Below are 20376 nucleotides of genomic sequence, written 5' to 3' on the forward strand. Positions count from 1 at the left end.
AAACGTCTCATTACATTTTAACATAATGGTGAGTGGAGGGGAGAAGCACTCAGTGGGATTCATGCTGGCCCTCTCAATCTCGTGACGTGCTAGTAAGTAGGAGGTTACAATGACAGAGGCAGCTCTGAAAACCCCAAATTAATGGCAGCACCCAACAGCTCTACGGGACGGATTGTCATCATCATTAATGCCAACTGCTGATAAAAATGCCTGGAGTGTATTTCAAATTTAAGGAGGCCAAGGGCATTGTGCTCCATCATTACCATCCGCTTAACTTCAGGATTCCAGGACCCTCTGCGGCCTAACATTATTTACATTGGGTTACCCCCCTGCATGAGTGTCCAAGTTTATACAGGGCATTTTCATCAGTTTTCTGGTAAAAAATAAGGGGGGACAGACAGAAATGAACTCCTATGTGAATGAGAAATATATTTTTTTTAAATGCATGCAGTTGATCATAATTTAACCTGTTATAGACTAGTACATATTGTGCAGATTGACATGGAAGATAGACCACGTGGGAGGCTTTCATTCCCTCATCAAATGTCTCATTTTTACAGTACCCGACTACCGAATCAAGCATTAATACAAAGCATATCCTGGTCAGCTTAAATTTGTGGATTTATTTTTCTCATTGAGCGTTTGGCTCTGTCCATATATAGGAATATGCTGTGCAACCGTTTTCAGCAAGGCGCAGGATAAAAGCATCTTCTCGCCTCAAAGTTTTGTTACTTTATAATTATTGTGGCATGGTCACACTACAGCCCCCGTGCCTCATTGTGGTGCAGTGTGAACAGAAGGCGCTTCTTTCCTCCCCTGTAGGCCTCCAGAAGATGCCTGCATTAGGGGGTCCAATAGATGGTTAGAGTGTCAGGGACGCAGACAGGGTGCTCACTCTCAGGTGACACTGTCCCTTTGTTCCGGTGCTCAAGCCGAGCCCGCAGTCGGGGGATACGGAGTGAGGTTCTGCTCTGCCAGAGAGGACGGCACCCGGCCCGACGGAGGTAAGGATCCTGAGAGATCGACAGGGTGTACTGGGGCCCCTCCGATTGTATCAGCATAAACCTGGAGCTGTGCATTTCCAGATTGAACTGTGTGGTGTTAGATGGGCACGTGGTTTCCCAGACTGAACCTTGTGTTGATAAACTTGGAGTTGTGCTTCCCCAGACCTGAGGAGTTTAAATGGTACAGAGAATTTGACCAGAGCTGCTCGCCAGAGCTCAGTGCTTTAAATGGGCCGGTACTCTCCGGTACTGAGTACCGGCACTTTTTTATTTTGAGAGGGAGAGTACCGGCACATCTCAAGAAAAACGTAATACTTTTAATTGGAGAGTACCGGCCCTTCTCAGAAACAAGCAGGTACTCTGGCACAGAGTACCTACACTTCTATTTTTCCATTTAAAACACTGCTGATTACTAATACTTTTCATATCGCCTCTCAACTGTCCCCCAATCCTGGCCATTCTGGCCCTCCTCACCACTCACTTCCCAGAGTTTGCCAGACACAGCACGGCTGTGAATAGCTAAGAGCGAAGAGCGAGGAAGGCGGTAGTGCGCGCGCCATGAGCTGCTCGTCACAGGCCAGACTCTAGCTTACTCTTGCACACTGCACTCTCCTTCTGTCGGTCTCAGGTCCCCTCCCGCACACTAGGAGCCCTTCTTGTGTTCACCAGGAACGCCCCTCCTGTCTTGTCTAATGCCACCTTCTGAGCCCTCCTCGCTGTTATTTCAGGTTTCCTCCTGAACATCACAATCTCTCTTCGTGGTTGTCTCAGGCCAGTCTCTTGCACATCATAAACTATTCTCCTGTTTTACGACTCCCCCTGCACCACATGAGCTCCCCTCTGGCACCAGACGCACACCTCAAGGCTCAGTTTGTGGTTGCAGTGAGTAACCCCAACAATGAAGCACTACCACCACAACCCCTTCCCCCTCTCCCACCCTTGCAGCAACCCCCTCCAATAAAGCATCCCTGCCCCCCCCCCTTGCAAATATTGTAATGCCTTGCAACGGCAACCCGGTCCCTGGGTCCCTAAATACAGCAGCCCTCACGACAGACAACAAGACATGTGGATGTGATAGAGTCTACTAGAAGTACTGTACTCACACCTTGCAGCTTTGATTGCAGACCGCTGGCGTCCTGTAAATTATGGTTCCACTGTGAATGCACATGCAGTTTGCACTGTGCATGACCACAACACAGTCACACCCACCCAGCCCCACCCAAGACCACGCAGCAGCATCTGTCATGCAAACATATGACGCACAGTGACAAACTGCCATTGCTCAGGAGTGACAGCATATAAAATAAACTGGTCCAAGGCCCAGACCAAGTCAGTGTACTGTGCTGAGGGGGCCCCCTGGACTTCGAGGGCCCCGCCCCTTGAGCGTTGCAGGTGCTAATATTACACCACTGGAAAAGATGTCCAGAGGGAAGAATTATGTCCACCACTTCAGGGGATAAACAGAATTTATTCTGGTTGCCCTACTCAATCTTCAGGTCAATAGATGGAGGCTCTGGGGGTTGGGATATAGAGCCTTCCCCTATGACTGAGAAAGGACATTCACCCCATGAGTGAGATGGAGAGGAGGGTATAGGTAAAGGTGAACACGATCTCCATACCACACCCTTCTTGGTCAGTCCAGGGTAATTATGATTACTTGGGCCTGGTCTCGGTGAATCTTCCTCAATAGTTGAAGAATTAAGGGCAGGGGAGGAAACACATATAGAAGGGGGGAACACTCCACTTGTGTTTAAATGAATATCCTAATGCTCCCTGTACGGGATACTGGAGGATACAGAATTTAAGACAGTGAGCATTTTTGTTTGTGGTAAATAGATCTACATGAAGAGACCTCCATAACTGGAGGATGTCCTGGACCACCCTCTGGGTGAAGACGCCACTTGTGGTCCACTAGATGACATCAACTGAGACGTCTCCTCACGCTTTGAGCACTACAGCCAGGTGATTGGCCACCACACAAATCTGATGGCCCTATGCCCAGTATCAGGGTCGTAGAGTTCCTTACAGAGAAGAGGCAATCACACCCCTCCCTGTTTGATGATATATCAAATTGCAGTGCTGTTGTTTGAACAGACAGACCATGAAGAGGAGAGAGGAAGGCCTTGAGGACCAGATGTATTGCCTGCAATTCTAACAGACTGATGTATAACATCTATCCCTCTCGATATTAGAGGCCCCTGACCTCCAGTTTCTCCAGATAAGCTCCTCACTCTAAGGTGGAAGCATCTGTGATCACCGAGGCCACCACTGGCAGAGGTACAAATGGTCTTCCTTGAGTCAGGTTGTAGTCCACACTCCACCATTGTAGATCAGCTACAGTGTCCCTTGAGATCTTTATGCATGATTGAAGATCTCCATTGTATTTGAACCACTGTCTGTGGAGACACCATTGAAGGGGCCTTATGTGCCAGTGTGCATGTCTGAGCAACAGAATGCAGGAGGCTCGCATGTGTAGGACTGGAATGATCACTCCTTTCAGAAACATCGGAATCATAATCTAACTGTCCTCAACCTTCTGAGTTGGAGGGAAGGCTCAATTTGATGGGGTGTCCAATACTGCCCATATGAACAGTATGTGCTGAAAGGGCACCAGGGCTTGTGCCCTTGTCTTCCATCAACAAGACTTGGGCTTGAGATAATACAGCAGTTGAGATGTCTCCTGTAAGTGGTAGGACACCATTTCTAGAGTCTTGGCCTTAAGCAGCCAACCTTCGAGGTAGTGGAATGCAGAAGTTCCCTTTCTGCTGAGGTGAGCTACTACTACTGTCATCATCTTTGTGAAAAATTGTGCTGTGGAAATTAGGCCAAATGGTAGGCCCGTAAACTGAAAGTGCATGGATCCTACCATAAGGTGGAGATACTTCTTGTGTGGTCACAGGTTAGGGATGTGGCAATCAGCACCCTTCAGATCAACAGGCACAATTCAGCCTTCTGCATTTAGAGCAAGCAGAAGTTGAGAACTTGAGCTAGGGTCAACATTTTGAACATCTGCTTCTTGAGAAACCAGTTCAAAATCTTCAAGTCTAGAAAGACGAAGACCACTGTCCTTTTTGAGGATCAGGAAGTAGCATACTTTTCCCGTTTCCTGCAGAGGAACCAGTTCCACTGCACTCCTGAGTAGAAAGGATTGAAGTTCTTGTTGGAGAATTTTTTTATTGTCCAGTGGGAAGATCTCCAAGAGGGTATATGTAGAAGGGGGTGATTCTTGGGAGGCTAGGGTGTATCCATTTTCTACAATTTGTAAGACCCAAAGGTCTGTGGTGATAGAATGCCAATTTTGTTGAAAAGAGGACGCCCATTCTCCAATTGGTAGAGAGTGCTCCAGTAGAGTCAAATTAGGGCTGCTTTACTGTTGTGGGAAAGAGGATGATATGGGGAAGGAAGGGATAGGTAGCGCTCTTAAGTTTTTCACAAACTTAGCCTTTAGATCTCGATCTCAGGCGTGAATTCTAAAGACTGTGTTTCCTATATTGGGGTCTGCTCATAAAATATTGGCTTTCCATTCTTTAAGAACCCTAGGGTTCATATTTTGATAGGATTCACACTAGTCAACATTTTGATCCAATCTGTGGCACCTTAAGTAGATGTTGTGAGGGTCTGTGATGGACATTTGGCCCTCACAATCTTTACACACTTAGAAACCTGATCTTTTCAGCTGTGACATCTCAACAAAAACTGCACCAAGAAAGAAAGAATCAAAGAATTATTGAATGACGTTTGGCTGAGGAGAGTAGTTCTGGAATGTGTTGATGTTGTGGAAAAAAAGCACAGACAGGGCGCTTTATGGCTCCAGTGACGTCAACCTGTATCGTGTGAAGATTCAAAGCGGTGCCAGCATTTCATATCGGCATGGGAGACATACTGGAAAAAAGCTTCTGGTTCCACACTGGTGCCTAGGATATTCAAAATGTATAAAATTTGAAAGTAGATGTATCGATCAGAAATTGTGTACTACTATTTCTTTTCACGGCAAACGTGGTTGTAGCAAGAAACCAACTTCATCTTCTTGAAGTTATGAGATACACACTTTTAGAGAGTCCAAAGTGGTCCAAATATTAACCAAGCAAGATGTTTCATACATAGAAATGGAAAAGTAACAAGACCCGACTGTTTCCTGTGATAAGCCAAAATCCAGATCCTGGCAAACTTGGCAGCCATTTTTAAATTGAATTATATGGAAAACTGTGCAACGGAAGACATGCATACTAACAAGAGGCTTTAAAATGTTACATTTCCCATTCAGAAACGGTTCACTTTTCTTAAAATAATTCTACAACAGTCGAGAGACATTACTACCAACAAGTTGTTTTTATAAACACTATCTTTTCAATAATAAATTAATTCAACTTGATCTATTGATAGGCCGATTAAAAAATATATATACTTTTTACCTGACTGTGGAACCATTACTTATAGGGACAACTCCTCTTTTTCCAATAAATAAGCCAAATTTTCATGCAGACAAGAAATCTATTTGCAGTGCTTTTCTTCTTTCTACGATATATTTCTGCCCTTCAACTGCAAATATAGTGAGAAGTCATAGGACAAACCCCCTTAGTGCCTTGAGACCCTTACGGGTGAGGAGTTGCGCTTTATAAACCCTGATTTGATTTGATATTGGATATCACATATCTATAAATGCAGAGTTTGTATACACTGCATTTTGAAATAATGAAACTATAGCTCCTTTAACAGACTGGAACTGCCTAAATGGATGTGTTAAACTGGCTCCCTCTAACGGGAAGAAGTGGTTTGCCGGGTTTTACAAACAAAAAATATATAGCTTCATCTTTTGAGATTCGGGGAGGGAAGGTGGAACTTAAATAACAATCCAAGTTTGCTTTAATATTCATTAGGAATTTTTTATACAACTCTAGATTATTTTTAAAGTGATTACGACTGGTATTTGCTAAATTTCTATTTCAACGTAAAAACTGTTTTTCTGAATGTTTCAAATATTTTTTTTTACTCGCCTTGGCATAATAATATGGGATATGTTGGTAAAAAACTGGTCCCTTGGTCGGTGGCAAACCACGTTTGTAGTGATTAAACCTGCCCCCCCTAATAGTACAGCACAATAGATAGCTCAGTGGACTAATGCATCAACTACGGGGATGTGTGTAGAATGTGAAATTTACAGTTGGAATCAAGCCTCTCATCCCTCAAAAATAATAAGACCATTAAATTGTGTAATAGCAACACGTTATTTACAGTCTGATAGTCTGTACCAGAAAGGTTATTTTAAACACTCACGGTCTCCCGTGTGGGTACATAACTCCATTTTTCCACAGCTATGACGTGTTTACGCTGTGATAAGTGCTGGTTTGGGAATTCACTGATTGGGCAGGATGCGGCGGAGATTGCTTCTCTCTCCCTTTTCCCTGTTGTCCAGGTCAGTCTAGGTCAAGACCGTAAAACTGAAAAGCCTTTTGGGTCTTTCAGTGGCACAGATGTTGCACTAGCCGCACGGATGGAGACTCATTTTGTTCCCTGGGTGGCACCAAGAAGTACACAACATTGTGTGCCAAGAAGATGACCTACTCTAGGTGAACCAGGGTCACTGAATGGCAGGCCCAGGGACCGATGCATATAGTGTGGATTCTGTTGAACCATCCCACCTTAAATCTCTCAACACTGGCACTGCCTGATGTTGAGTTATAATGCCTTCTGGGCTTTCACTTGAATAACTTTTGTGGGCTGATGCACCATGGCAGTTGGTGGCATTCAGTATGCACTATGCGAGTCACAAAAAAAATGCAGCAATCAGGAAGCGGTGATTCTTGTCGGGTGGCAAACTCTCACAACCCCCTTCGCCCCTACACACGATTGGGCATATACTGTACCAGTCAGGCAAGAATAGAGATAATCAAGCAGAAAATAAATGACTGGAGAGCCAAGGGAATACAATGGTGCCAGACCCAGTATCTTTACTCCTTGTTTCTGCTTTGAACATCACCCTAGTCAACAATATCCATTGTTAGTAAGAATGTGGGGTTCAACATGCGGGGAGGTGAAGCTGCCTCTATCGGGAGCAGATTGTTGTTTCTCAATTGATTCCCTTGCTGGAAATCCTGCGAGTGGTGTTATTACAGGTGCAGGATCCAAATGGTGCACGATCTCACCCAAAATGGTCTGTGCCCCCATCACCAGAAAAATGGTGATCTGTCGAAGGAAATGTGTGACAGACACACATGGAGCAGTGAATGAAACTGCCAGTGTGTCCCCATGTGCAGGTAACCTCACCACCCCTTGAGGGGGGCCGAAGTATCCCACCCAATTGGGTGTAGTCATGAACTGCATCCATCACGAGGAATTCAGGCCAGAGTCCTAGCCACCTCCACATAAATATCTGCAGCATGACCGCTGAGCACCGTCAGTTTCTCAAACATTTTCTGCACCAGTTCCTTGAACCCTTCATGCACCCTCTCAAAAAGCAAAAAGGGAGGGACAAAGTGCTGGCAACATCCACAGTATTAGATGTTGTGATTATCCCTGGACCAAGATGGCTATGCACCTGCTTCAGTAATGCAGGCATGTAAAGTAAACAAGCACATGGGATTCTCTAGTTTGCAAAGGAACCACATCTCATTCCAAGTGAGGGTGTTCCCACATTTGAATGCACTGTCACTGCAAAAGTGGGAAGGCGTTCACTATTACAGAAGGGGCTCTGCCTTTCTTTATGGTCAATATGGTCAACCCTCGGCATAATAAACAGCCCTGACAGCCATATTGTAAGGGCACAGCTTTGATAATCTGCACTTGGAGTACTGTACTTCTACCTAGTCCTGCTCAGAGCCACCATCCTTCTTTAACTTCACTGGGGAAGCTGAAAGCACAGAGAAGAGAATACGCTCAACCCTCCAGGAGGCGGCCAGGGTAAAACAGAAGATCTAACCAGAAAATATACCATGCATTACTGAGCTACAAATCTGGGGTGCATTCTGGAATTTCAATGTCCAGTAGTGAATTTCAAATTTCCTTTGTAGGTCCATCTGGCTTTTTTGATTGCTGGATGCCAGATATGAGTCTTAACTGGTAACTTGCTTCAGTTGAAAGATCTGTTCGCAAACCTTTTAATACTGCCTAGATGAAGGGGTGACTTTTAAACCATGCCCGAGCAGCACATGGACATTTCTGAGATTATCTGAAAGTTGAGTTCAATTCACAGCCAACCGGTCTTCTGGGTACATCTGCTCGGCACTGACTGCCATTTGCTATGATTAGGATTATTATGATTATGATTTAGGATTATTTCCTGGGACACAGCAAAGAATTAGCATTTAGGGCCTGATTTAGATATTGATATCCTGAAAACCCGTCTGCCGCCGTGATGGTCCACCCCCCTATTTAGATGTTGGCAGTCCCATAGACGAAAATCCACATTGGAACCACCGTCTCCACCAAGAAACACTGCCCGCGTCAACCGCGAGATAGGGAAAAGTGGATGCCATCGGGACCCCAGCCTTCCTTCCCACCTTGCAGATGTGGATGTGCCTTACCGCCAAGCAAGACGTGGTGGTTTGACCTCCATGTTGGTGGATTGGGGGAGAAAAGGGATGAAACTCACCTTTTTTCCCCATTCCACCCTCACCTTTGACTGGACATGATTGGATAACACCTTGCATCACTGCTGTCCTTGAACCACGGGGAAACATGACCTCCCCATCCGTCACCAGACTCGAAGATAGGGTTGCCGCGTTGCCAGGGTATGTTGGGTGGGCACTGCAGGGGTGGTCGGGACCATTACAGGCACATACAAGTCACAGTATTTTTTTTTTTAATTACTGTGACATGAATATGTGGGGTACACAATTGTGCCACACATGACTGGGGACACACTGGCCCAACAAGCATATCGCACACATACACAACTGTCATTGTAGTGTCATCATTCAATGCAAAATTAATGCTGGCACCACAATGGCGGAACACTCACTCTGGACAATGATGTCCACACGAGCACATTGCAAGGGAACCTGTATGGGTAGGTTTGTGCTGTCTGTTGTGTATGTGAGTCAGCATGTGTATGTGTGGACTGGCTGGCTGAGGTGGAGGGAGCTGGAGTGGGTGATGTGGTTGTGGTCTTCAGATTTAGAATGTATTGCCTGACCAACTTTTCGTCTCTCTTTTCATTGATATTTTGACTTGTACGAGGCACCTCCATTAGTAATTAAACATTTCTGGAATTCTAGGACCTAATGGATCCTAGGGTTGTCTTCAGTTCCAAAAGAGCAGGATATAGTCCAGTATTTTTTTACAAAAAGTTGTGTGTGATTCTGCACAGTTCACCACTGGAAATCAGCTATCTGCTTGAAATGTTTAAGCCATACACCAAGAACACGATTCCTTCGACTTGCTCATCTGGCCTAGATGCTCTCCAAAACAGATCTCACTCTTAGATACTGAAGCGGCTAGAACAGTCTTAACAGAAAATGTATCATTAATCACGGAGTACAGTTTTTTTTGTAACTGGATGCCAACCAGTTTTCAGCTTGATTGGGAACAAAATCTCAAGGAATTCTTGATCCTGTTCAAGAAAGTGGGCCTTGTGATGCCATCTGAAGTAGAAGAACGTAACCTATCTGGGCCACATGTTGGTCACAAGCACTAAGACCAGCACATGTTAAGGTTGAGGCTGTTAAATAGGATGTCTTCCCCAGGGCACCAGCAATGGGTTTGGGCTTTTCCTGGAATCGTAGGGGTTCCATAATATTTGTGCTTATCAATGGCACTGCATGAGCCACAAGCTGGTCAAGCATTCACTAAAGTCAATTCTAAAGCTGTCCATTGATCTTGCCTCAAAAATACTTTTTGGGAACTCAGGGAATCCCTCCGACAGGTCATGTTTTTCATTATTCGAGACATTTGTAAATTGTGTATTAATCAGACACCTCCATACCAGACATTGAGTGATGTGGAAAATACTGTGATCTGAACTGGCCTCTTGTCAACTTAGGCAAGAAGTTTCTACCAGGAAACACGCTCATATGAAGATGCTGTAAGTGAGTGGGCCTCTGTAGAGATGTCAACATGAGTCTCACTGACTCCCTGTTTATTCAGTGTAACCACTAGATGGAATAATGTGCAGCATGCAAATGTAGAATACGATCTTCTGTGGAATGCAAACATGAATGTTTGCCTTTAGCCATTACACTGCAGAAATTGCAATTTTTGTTTTATGGCAATACTCCTTTTTCCAGATTGATATTTCATATTTAAGAAACTAGAAAAGTTGAAGAGAACAAGGTCATTCTTTGAACTGGGGCCTCATACTCTTGGCCTTGTTGCCCTATTTATTGTTAGTCATGCTGTCTATTAGCCTGCCAGCGAAATGCAACTCCTAGCCCTCAGAAGATCAAACCTATGGCTTTCTTAGAACAATGGCTCACTAGGTATTGTTTTAGCCCCTTTAACAATGTCAGATAATCCTGTTGAGCCTCATGTCTAGTGGCAGATTGTTACACCTCTAGCACTCCACCTGCCTCACACTCATTATAAAAAGTAATGTCTGTTTGTGTTCTTGCGTGCTTGTTTGATTGTAGTGTCTGGTTAATGCCTGCACCTCCTGTTTGGATAGAGTGTATCCTTGTTCCAAGAACACCCTGTAAATGGTGTCCAGCACCTTTGCCTTGCGTAATTTTGGGCCAGATGTATGAAAGTGTTCTAACCATTTTGTGTCTCTGGGAAAAAGCTTTAGTACATTTGGGCCAGTGTCTTTAATTAGACGTAGTTCATCAAAGTGCAAAGTTGTTCACAACTGTGACTAAAGTACAGGCCTCATACTTTGCATCGCATGAGAAGTGGTGCCTCTTCTTTTACGCCTGTGCTTTCTATAGTAAGACATTCGAAGGCAGCAAGCTCTTCTCCATACTTAGCAGGGTGTATAAAGTTGAATCTGCTTCGCTCTATGCCTTGTCCTTAACAATACCGTGTTGGAAATGGTCCCTTTTGCAGGGTTATCCACAAACATTTTCCCTTATTCTTCCTATTTTTTTCAGGCCTGTTTTTGCTGGTTTATTGTCTCTGAGCACTTTACCACTGCTGATCAGTGCTAAAGTGCAAGTGTTCCCTATATAAATTGTACTGTGATTGGGTTATCCATGATTGGTATATTTGATTTACTGGTAAGTCCCTGGTAAAGTGCACTAGAGGTGCCCATAGCCTGTAAATCAAATGTACTAGTGAGCTTGCAGCACTGATTGTGCCACCCAGATGAGTAGCCCTGTAAACATGGCTCAGACCTGCCAGTACAGTGTCTAGGTGTGCAGTTTTAAAGTGCCAATTCAACTTGGCAATTGTACCCACTTTCCAGGCCTAAGCCTTCCCTTTTACTACCCCTAAGGTAGACCCTAGGTAGTCCCATGGGCAAGGTGCAGTGTATGTTAAAGGTGGGACATGTACTGATGTGTGTTACAAGCCTTAACAGTGAAATACTGCTGAATTCAGTCTTCACTGTTGCAAGGCAAATCTTTCTCATAGGTTAACATGGGGGCTGCATTTAAGTAACTTTAAAGAACAGATTCCCTTTAAGAGCAGATGGAAATATGGAGTTTGGGGTCTCTGAACTCACAATTTGAAAATACATCTTTTAATGAAGTTGGTTTTTAGATTGTTAGTTTGAAAATGCCACTTTTAGAAAGTAGGCATTTTCTTGCTTAAGCCATCTTGTACCTCTGCCTGTTGAGGATTCCCTGTGTGGGTCTGTTTGACAGTTGGGCTGTTTACATCTCTCCTCTAGACAGTGACACAAAGGGAGCTGGGGTGTAGCCTGCATATCCTGATGAGCTATCTGAGCTAGAGCGGATGAAGGAGTGGTCACTTACACCTGAAGGACTGTGCCTGCCTTCACACAATACCGTCTCCAACCCATTGGTGTATGTCTGGAGCCTGGCCTGGACAAGGAAGGATCTTGCAAACAACTGAGACTCTCAGAAAGTGGTATAAATATTAGACCCAAAACCCCAGACTTTTAGAATCTTTTTGGAATCAAGAGGGACCTTTGCCAAGGAGAAGAGCTGGAGGAGTACTGTCCCTTTGCTGTGTTGCTTTGCTGAATTGGCCTTCAGTTGCAGCTTCTGCCTTAAAAGAGAGCAAAGGGTGAACTTTGCTGTGTAGCGTGCTTAAGAAGGTTCTCCAAGGGCTTGGAGTAGAGATTGCCCACTGTTGGAAGTCTCAGGGATTTCATAGACTTCAGTTTCCTCTTCCTGCAGCACTTGGAACTGTGTGTTTTGTGCTGTTCAAGGAGAAAAACCACTGCAATGCCATCAATGACGCCGCTGGCCTGCACCGTGACCTGCCGACGCTGCACTGCCCTACTTCACAACACGACCCTGGTCTCACCAACCCTGTCATCAGACTTCACCGAGCCGCTGCTCGCACCGCGATCTGTGGGCCCCGCACTCTGGCATCGCCTTGCTCAGACCGCACTATGGGCATCCCTGATGATGATGCTTCTGCGGACACCGTTGCTGCTGCCTTCACCGTAGCCTGTGGACGCTGTTTGTGAGGAACACGAAGCACCATCCCGTCCCGCACTGCAAACCCGGCCCACTGACGCCAGCACCATCGACTCCAGTGTCATCACCAAGCACCCCTATCTGCACCACAACCCATGGACGCCGCACGGATCCCGGCCTGCGCTGCACCGTCGACTTGGGCCAACTGATGACAGCGCTTCAGCAACACCGCCGCCGCTGCCTGGAACGTGACCTGGTGACACCGCACGTCGCACTGCCCCACTTTACACGACAGCCCTGGTCTCATCTATGCCACTGGACACCATCACCAAGCTGCTGCCTGCACCATGACCCATGGACACCACACAATGCATCGTTCCGCTTCGCACCGCAGCCCCAATGCCATCTACGCCAGTGCTCCTGACTTCATCAGCCCAGAGTTTGATCCGCAATGCTTGTGACTTCAAGTGCCTGACGATCCCCGCACCGACCCTGGAACTGACCCCCTGACGTCAGCGTTCTCTGGAGCTCACGAGGATCACGATGCCCTGCAAATCTGAAGGTACTGTTTGCGGGTCTTCCTGACACTGTAGCAGGCCCGCAACGCCGCAGCGGGCTTGAACTGTTGGTTTTGTTGATCACGACGCCATGATCGCCCCTGTGGAGCTAATGACTTCAAGGAACTGTATTTTCAAATTAAATCCTGCAAAATTCATATCTTTATTACTGTATGCTGGATTTTTATCGTTTTGGTCTTGTTTTACACAGATAAATACTAGCTATTTCTCTAAAACTGATGTGGTGTCCTTTTGTAATGTTTTCACTGTGTTACTGTGTGTTATGTGCAAATGATTTACACATTGCTTCTGAGATAAGCCTGACTGCTCATGCCAAGCTACCAAGGGAGTGAGCAGGAGTTACCTGAGAGGGTATCTCCCTTAACCCGACTAGAATGAGGGTCCCTACTTGGACAGGGTGCAAAGAGACTGCCAACTAGAGACCCCATCTCTAACATACCCATTCCAGGCATAACAGTTAATACAAATAAGGCAGAGGCAGCATGTCTCAGTCAGGATTTGATTCAGAATCTGAAGTCAACAATGGAATCTGACTCCAGCAGCTACACAGGCCAGAGAGTGGTGGGAATATAAATAATAAATGTTTTACCCCAGATATCGGTGGCAGTGCACATGTGAGTATGTCTGCATAGCCAGTAGTGGTGAATGGCTGTATTTCATATTAAATGCAGAATTTTAGGTTTTTTTTCGACACTCTTTATGGGTTTGACTTGCTGCTCTATGGCTGGAAACCAAAAGTCTTATGTGGGTGGTTGCTGTATTTTAGAGTCTGTCTTTGGTAAAACAAGCGTTGTGTTAAATACAGAATCACTTTTTATGCGCCTTCCGAGGTTGGGTGTATGGAATAACAGATTTTCACCTCACCTCTGCTCGCACCCTGGGGTATCAGTATTTACTGGTTACATAAACAACCCTTCCTAACTGTAAGGGAATGCCTCTTTTTGCATCATCACCGCCAAAGTTTTGGCCTGACTCTTTTGTTTTTTTGACTCTGAGAGTGCACTGAGGCCTGCTAACCAGACCTCAGTGCCTGTGTTCTAACACTTTAAAAATATATGCTGAATTGGCTTCCCCCAATTGGCATAAGTTAATTTACTTATAAGTCGCTAGTATATGATACCAAGGGTACCCAGGGCCTGTAATTTAAAGTGTCCACAATTCGCTTCAATACTAATAGTGCCACTCTGAGTGTACCAAAGTACAATACGGCTCCTAGCCTGCTACTGGAGACTGGAAGAGCAGTTTTAAAGCGCTAGTCTGACTGTGCCAATTAAATCAATGGCAAAGCCCCACTTCCCTTAATCATATACATAAATCTCCCCTAAAGAAGACCTATCGAGCCATAAGGTAGGAAGCTGTATATTTGTAACATATCCTACAGTAAAAGCCTCAACTTGTCATTTTACTGTGGAACGCATAGTAGCCCATTTCCATGTAATATTTACAGGCTTACACATTAGCCCTGAGACCTTCTGACTGGGACTACTAAAATGGGTGTTCCAAGGTGTCAAATTAATCATGGCATCAAACCAAACTTGATGCCCAAGTACAATTTAATGTCACTTTTACAAAAAGGCAACTTTAAGAAAGTTGCCATTCTGTTGCCCCGTAACTTTGGTGTCCATTTACAGATTCTGGCCACCAGACAGCCCTCTTCCCTCCTGGGGAGGGAGTGTGAACGACTCCCAAGCACAAGAACAACCAAGGCATGCCGGCAAGAGAGGTGTTACCTCCTTTTCACAGGAAGCCACGCCGGGTGTTGGCCCAAAAGCTAAGCTGCAAAGGAAAAGCCACCTTTGATGGGCATGTGACAGCCACACTTGAGAGGGGTGGCTACTTTGTTCAGGTAGCCAGGCTGGTGGCAGGAAAAGAGTGTGGAAATCAGTTGCCAAACCTCTAGGATGGGCTACCAAGTTCCCAACACCAAACAAAGCGTTTATACATTTTGAGAGTGTAAAGAATAGTACACTCTGGGATAGCTAAGATGTTGCACATAGCCGGAAGTCATCATAAGGAGAGCGGAACACTGGTAGCTCTCTGGCTAGTAGGGACATCATCCCCGAGGGCACTTTCTGGGCATAAATACTGCATCCCTGGCACCCCGACCTCAGCTCACATCTGGACTGGAGAGAGGACCAAAGAAGGACGGCCCTGCTGACCCCTGACTTGGCAAGAGAGGCTTCACCAACCACTGGACTGCACCTGCTGCTCCTTGGACTAGCAAAGAGAGGTCTGTACTGTGTTGCCACATTCTTCGAATCACTGCTGACTGCTGATATGCAGCTAAGAATATTACCCCTCAACACTCAACAGTTGCACCATTGTCTGCCAGATCCAGCAGAGTCATCAGAGTGCAGATTGGTTGCCAACGATGGACACTAGCCCTCAACAAAGGAAACCACTGGACTTGCTGTGATCAGAGACCAGTAGCCCAGTTGCAACTAGACTTCTATTGAACCAAGGACGACTTTGAGGGACATTGACTCATATTAAACTTGATTCTGCTTCCTTTTGTTTTCTGTAACTTTTTTATTCTGTTTTGTGTGTCTAAATGCTGTACACTAGTTCCTTTGTTTAGGCTGTGCTGCTTGAAGTCACAGCTACAGTTTAACTAAATGTTTTACAAACAAGTGTGACTGGACTGAAAACGACTTTGTGAGTGTATTACATTGAGGTCACACAATCACCCCAAATAATACACCTCAGTCCTCACTTTAATCCTCCCTGTAATGAATCAGGCTCTAATTGTCCTGCACAATAAAACTAAGCCTTGTGGCCATGAGAAAGAACTTGACAAGGGGGTGGAAAGCTCTTGGGGTCAATATTTAAAAAAAAGGTAGAAGCAGTTGTTTTATGCCTGGCTCTGGCAGATAAATAGGTTTTCAGCAACACATAAAAGACCCAGGAAAATGCCATCCACTGTCTGCCAGGTTTTAAAAGTGTTAGGACGAGGAGGAGTAAAAGAGGTGGCGGTCATTAGTGGTAAATGTACTTTGGTTAACGTCTTTAGTAAATAGGTTGCTCTGACTGGAATAATTTGGTTGGATGAAAGGATTTATTTTCTGTTAAGATGGCAAGGTTGCCAGGGGGTTAAACAGCCTCTCATGGGTCTGGGTGTCTCCTGTAGGTAATAGTTTGAATCCTGCCAGGGCTGACTCAGCCTTGCCTTTGTCACTGGTCCCAAAACCATGTTTAACTGGTTTGGGTTACAATACCATGTAATACAATATGAATGCATTATATAAGTACCAGCTGAAAATTACTAATGTGATCATCAGTTTTGAACTAGGCAATAAAATGTTGCTTTGTGTTCTTCAAAGATTTATATTCCTTCTTCTAGATACCTGATTAGCCTCTGTCAAACAGGGAAAACGTAAGAGCGCAGACTTTGCTTCTTGCTATTACTGCATGATGAAACTTATTACCCAGTTTAAAAAAGAACATCATTGTATCAACACACACCTGGGTCGGTCTGGCAGCTCCAGCTCGCTGTCTACCTCCCCCTCCTCTTCAGAGGATACGCCGCGTTTCTAAGAGATGGAAAAAAACAGATGGGCTTCAGCAAGGAGCCACATGCTCAGGAAGTAATGCATGTGGCATGGTTTGTTGCCAGACATGGTGACTTGGAAGGGTATTTACCTGACTCCTTGAGACAGCAGCTCGATAAAGGAGTTCTGCCGGTGTCAGGTACTGGCTGCCAGTCCTTCCAGCCTTGGTAACGTTACCACTTGAACATGGCTCACGCTCACTGTCCTCAGTGGGGTGCAGTCTCTGAGCAAGTGTTGGCATCCCTTGGCCCTTTCCCATGGGGCCTGCCGTTGCCCCTTCTGCCCCCCCCCTGCCTGAAGGAGAGTCTGGGCTGCTGGAGAAGGGAACGGAGACAGTGTCCTCGCTTGGAGTCTCACTACGCGGCTGTTCAGTTTCATTAGAGTTCTCATCGTTGACAGGTGAGGATTCAGGGCTGTGGCTGCTCTTCTTGGCATCGGCCTCTAGTGTGGTGGATATGAGGTCCGGGCTAGATGAGGACATTTTCCGCAAAAGGAGGTCATGGTGGAGTTCCCTTAAGGCCATTGATGGCTCAAAGTGTTTCAGTCCAGGAGTTTGAGCAGAGGGTGCCTCCTTGGCTGGCTGGCTGTTGGCCAGTGCAGTGTTTTCCTGGACCACTGTGGCCTTCATGCTCACCAGATCTCCATAGCTGCCCTTGGTGTTGGCTTTCCGGTAACGTGGCTTCCCCCGGCGTGTTCGACCAGGTGATGTGGAACCCTTCTGGCACACAGGAATGGTCACTTGGGTTATGTTGGAGTCCAATTTTGGGAGGATAACTTCTGTTTTCAGAATATCCGGCCTGTGGGCAGAAAATATCAAAATTAGCAGATTTTTTACTCAGTATGACCCTGAAATAATTCTTCTTACTGAGAGACTTTCCTAATATGGGATCAAACACAGAGCTCAGACAAATAAATATAAATACTGCTTCAGTTAGAAAATTACATGTTTCAGATTTTCTGTAAAAACTCACTTTAATTTGAAGTGTGGTCTTTAAGTTTAAGTACAGCGCCAATTCTAAAAGTCTGAACAGGTAGAGAAAGTTGCAGTGAATTGATCACAACACCTTTTCACATGTACAAGAAGAGTGGGTTTGGGAACAAATGAGTCTGTACTTGGATGCATGCATTAGGCAAATGATGTATAAAAAAAAATATTACCAAACTGAATTAGAGGACATGAGTGATACTAAGGTAGTGCACTTGTGCATGTGTATGAGACCAATGGTGTGGCAAGATAGCATCATTTAAGACTGTAATCTAGAAAATAAAAGATTCAGTACTTGAAGATATTAAAACAGTTATGTGGAAATGAGTGAGAATTAATAGACATGCCACATAGGTCAGGCCAGGCAGTTTATGTAGGTGAAAAAGTAATGTGGAAGGCCTTTCTCACAGGGCTACTGGGAGCTCATTCCTGTTTCCTGCTTCCTCCTTCTTGGGTAAGGCAACCTGCACCCACCTACCTATGCGGTTCTTCTCTCCCCTACAATGCTCCACTGCTTTACAAAATTATATTTACAGCACATACATCTTATACCTAGATATACACTATAGAGAATGAGACTGCAGTAAATGCATATGAATGACTTGGAAGTTTCATGAGGAGCTAAGGCACTTTAATCTGGACCAATGCTGCCCATTAGGTGAAGGTGCCTCAGTAACCAATGACACTTCTCTGGACCAGAGAAGCTGAGACATGCCTTCACTCACCGCTTGCTGTGTGGGGACAGCTTCTGTGGAACGTTTCTCTTCTTGATGAGCTTCTCCACTGTGTTTCCATGCAGTACGGCACCTGGGGCTGAACGCGAGGAGTGGTGCTTGAATATTCCCGGGTATTTCTTGTCCAGTGTCTGTTCACGCCTGGTGGAAGATGGTAAGGTTAGTGTTCTACCTGTGCCACCAACGTCAGTGACTGGCTGACTTAAAATGTCTTTCACTACGCAATGCCACCCTACCCCAACGCCCTTAACAATTAATTCCTTAAAACAGGCAAGCACATGTGTTACCAATGCAGACATAATATGGTTGTTCAGATCTCTTTTATGTCATATGAAGACAATGGGACAGTTGCGAAATCAGACCAATTTCTTCCTACCCTTCCTTGGGCAAGAATGCTGAAGGCGTGGGTCACCAGCACTTTTCCTATAAACAAGGTGCCACATAATTATGAATTAAAGGACAACAAATGAGGAATTGATTGGATGGACCTGTGCTTCAATAGTGAGGCAAGAAAGCACTCATATGTAAAATTATGCTGCAGAGTGACTTCTCTAAGTTTTGTACTACTTCCCTGCCAGTCATTCACGTATTAACACCGGTCTTTTGAACTTTTTGTGCAGAGCCCTCATCACGTAAAATAATCTTGGTCAGGCTTCCACAGATTGATATTATGAACTCTTGCTTAATAACTGTGACAAAATGTGCAAATACAGTTAGCTAAAACACTGATGTACGACTTGATGGCATATACTGCAAAAGCATTATATTCAGTAGTGTTCAACAGCTTATCACAATAAACTTTTGTAGTGTAAGAGATTGCAAGAGAGGCAACCATTTCAAGTGAGATCGGACGACAGGGGCGGGGTGGATTCTGACGGCAGAGAAGAAAAGGGGCGGGTACCCTGGAATAAGACTCTCAAAACCTACAATAAATCAATTGGGTGGAATTCAAAAATGTATTGAGACCAAGGCAGCTGAAATATTTAAAGTTACTTGGGGCCAACAGAAAGAGGTCAGTGAGGGTGTCCAATGGCCAAAATGTAAGCTTATTCTTAACTTTTAGATTCTCACTAACAGTCTCATCATTACAATGGTAATCAATGTTCCAATTTAAAAGCACATTTTGCCAAGTATGATGTGGTTGTGGAATCTTCTGTCCTCCTTGCCAGAGCCTTGCCTCCCTATATGCTGTCCTTTTGCCCTCATACGTCGCCCCGCAGTTTGGAGGCTTCTGTATTAGAGCCATCATAAGTAAACCAGGAGTGATTAGTGAGTAAGTGCCATACAACTACGTTACCCTGGTCAATTTGCTGAAACTTGTCATAAAGCACTGACAATATTTGTCACAGAAAAGCTTCCCAGCCTGCAACCCACTCTTGAGGATATATCAGCCATATGGGGACTGAGAAAAAACGTAGTTTGTGACCCTGTGTTGCATATTTCCAGTCTCGATATCCTCTATCTAAAAGGCTATAAAAAAAGATAAAAAAGGACCTGGTTCACATGGACTTATTTTGTGATGTAGTCAGAAATTAATCAGGTGCCAAGAAGCTTCCCTTCTGTCCCACAGGGTCGAGGAAATCTGTGTTTGAGCGAATTGCAAACCTCTGCTCCATAAACATCTCTAATAGATACAGGAAAATAGTTCCTCTGGGTAAGAGGGAAAGCCATCCATATGCCAGTTGATCACCGCCCTGTGTTTGCTAAGATTCAAGAGTGATAGTAAGATAAAATCTGGAGAAAGCTTTATAGAGAAGAGAAACAACTTTTCCCCAAAAAGGACTTTTGTGCAACATTGGGATGGGGGGCTCTGACCACTAGAGCATCGTCCTGTGCATTCCTGTCCCGCTGTGAGGGTCCACAGCTGCCACCACCCACAGCGCCCGGAGCCACTGCCACAAGAAAGGAGGAGGCGGGCCTATCTGCACCAACGTGCTTATAACGCATTATGGCCTCCCGCAGCGCAACGCGCCTGGGCAAAGGGCAGACCAGTCTTTGCCCAGAAGAGGCTGGGCTGCGCCACATCTCTTGGGCTTGCTGTCATTAAGCA

General features: G+C 45.2%; 1 protein-coding gene across 3 annotated transcripts in view; it reads right to left on the minus strand.

Annotated features, from left to right (window-relative positions):
- The window catches only part of MAP3K12 (mitogen-activated protein kinase kinase kinase 12), a 291349-nt gene that overhangs the window by 22414 nt on the left and 248559 nt on the right, over positions 1 to 20376 (minus strand). For all 3 annotated transcript variants that reach the window (XM_069230972.1, XM_069230970.1, XM_069230971.1), the window contains exons 10-12: positions 18318 to 18467; positions 16699 to 17404; positions 16522 to 16589 (exon numbers count right to left, since the gene is read on the minus strand). In XM_069230972.1, the coding sequence (XP_069087073.1) occupies positions 16522 to 16589; positions 16699 to 17404; positions 18318 to 18467 (924 nt within the window). The remainder of the gene's footprint in view (positions 1 to 16521; positions 16590 to 16698; positions 17405 to 18317; positions 18468 to 20376) is intronic.

Source organism: Pleurodeles waltl, chromosome 4_2, assembly GCF_031143425.1.
Source record: "Pleurodeles waltl isolate 20211129_DDA chromosome 4_2, aPleWal1.hap1.20221129, whole genome shotgun sequence".
In the NCBI taxonomy this organism is placed as follows: domain Eukaryota; kingdom Metazoa; phylum Chordata; class Amphibia; order Caudata; family Salamandridae; genus Pleurodeles; species Pleurodeles waltl.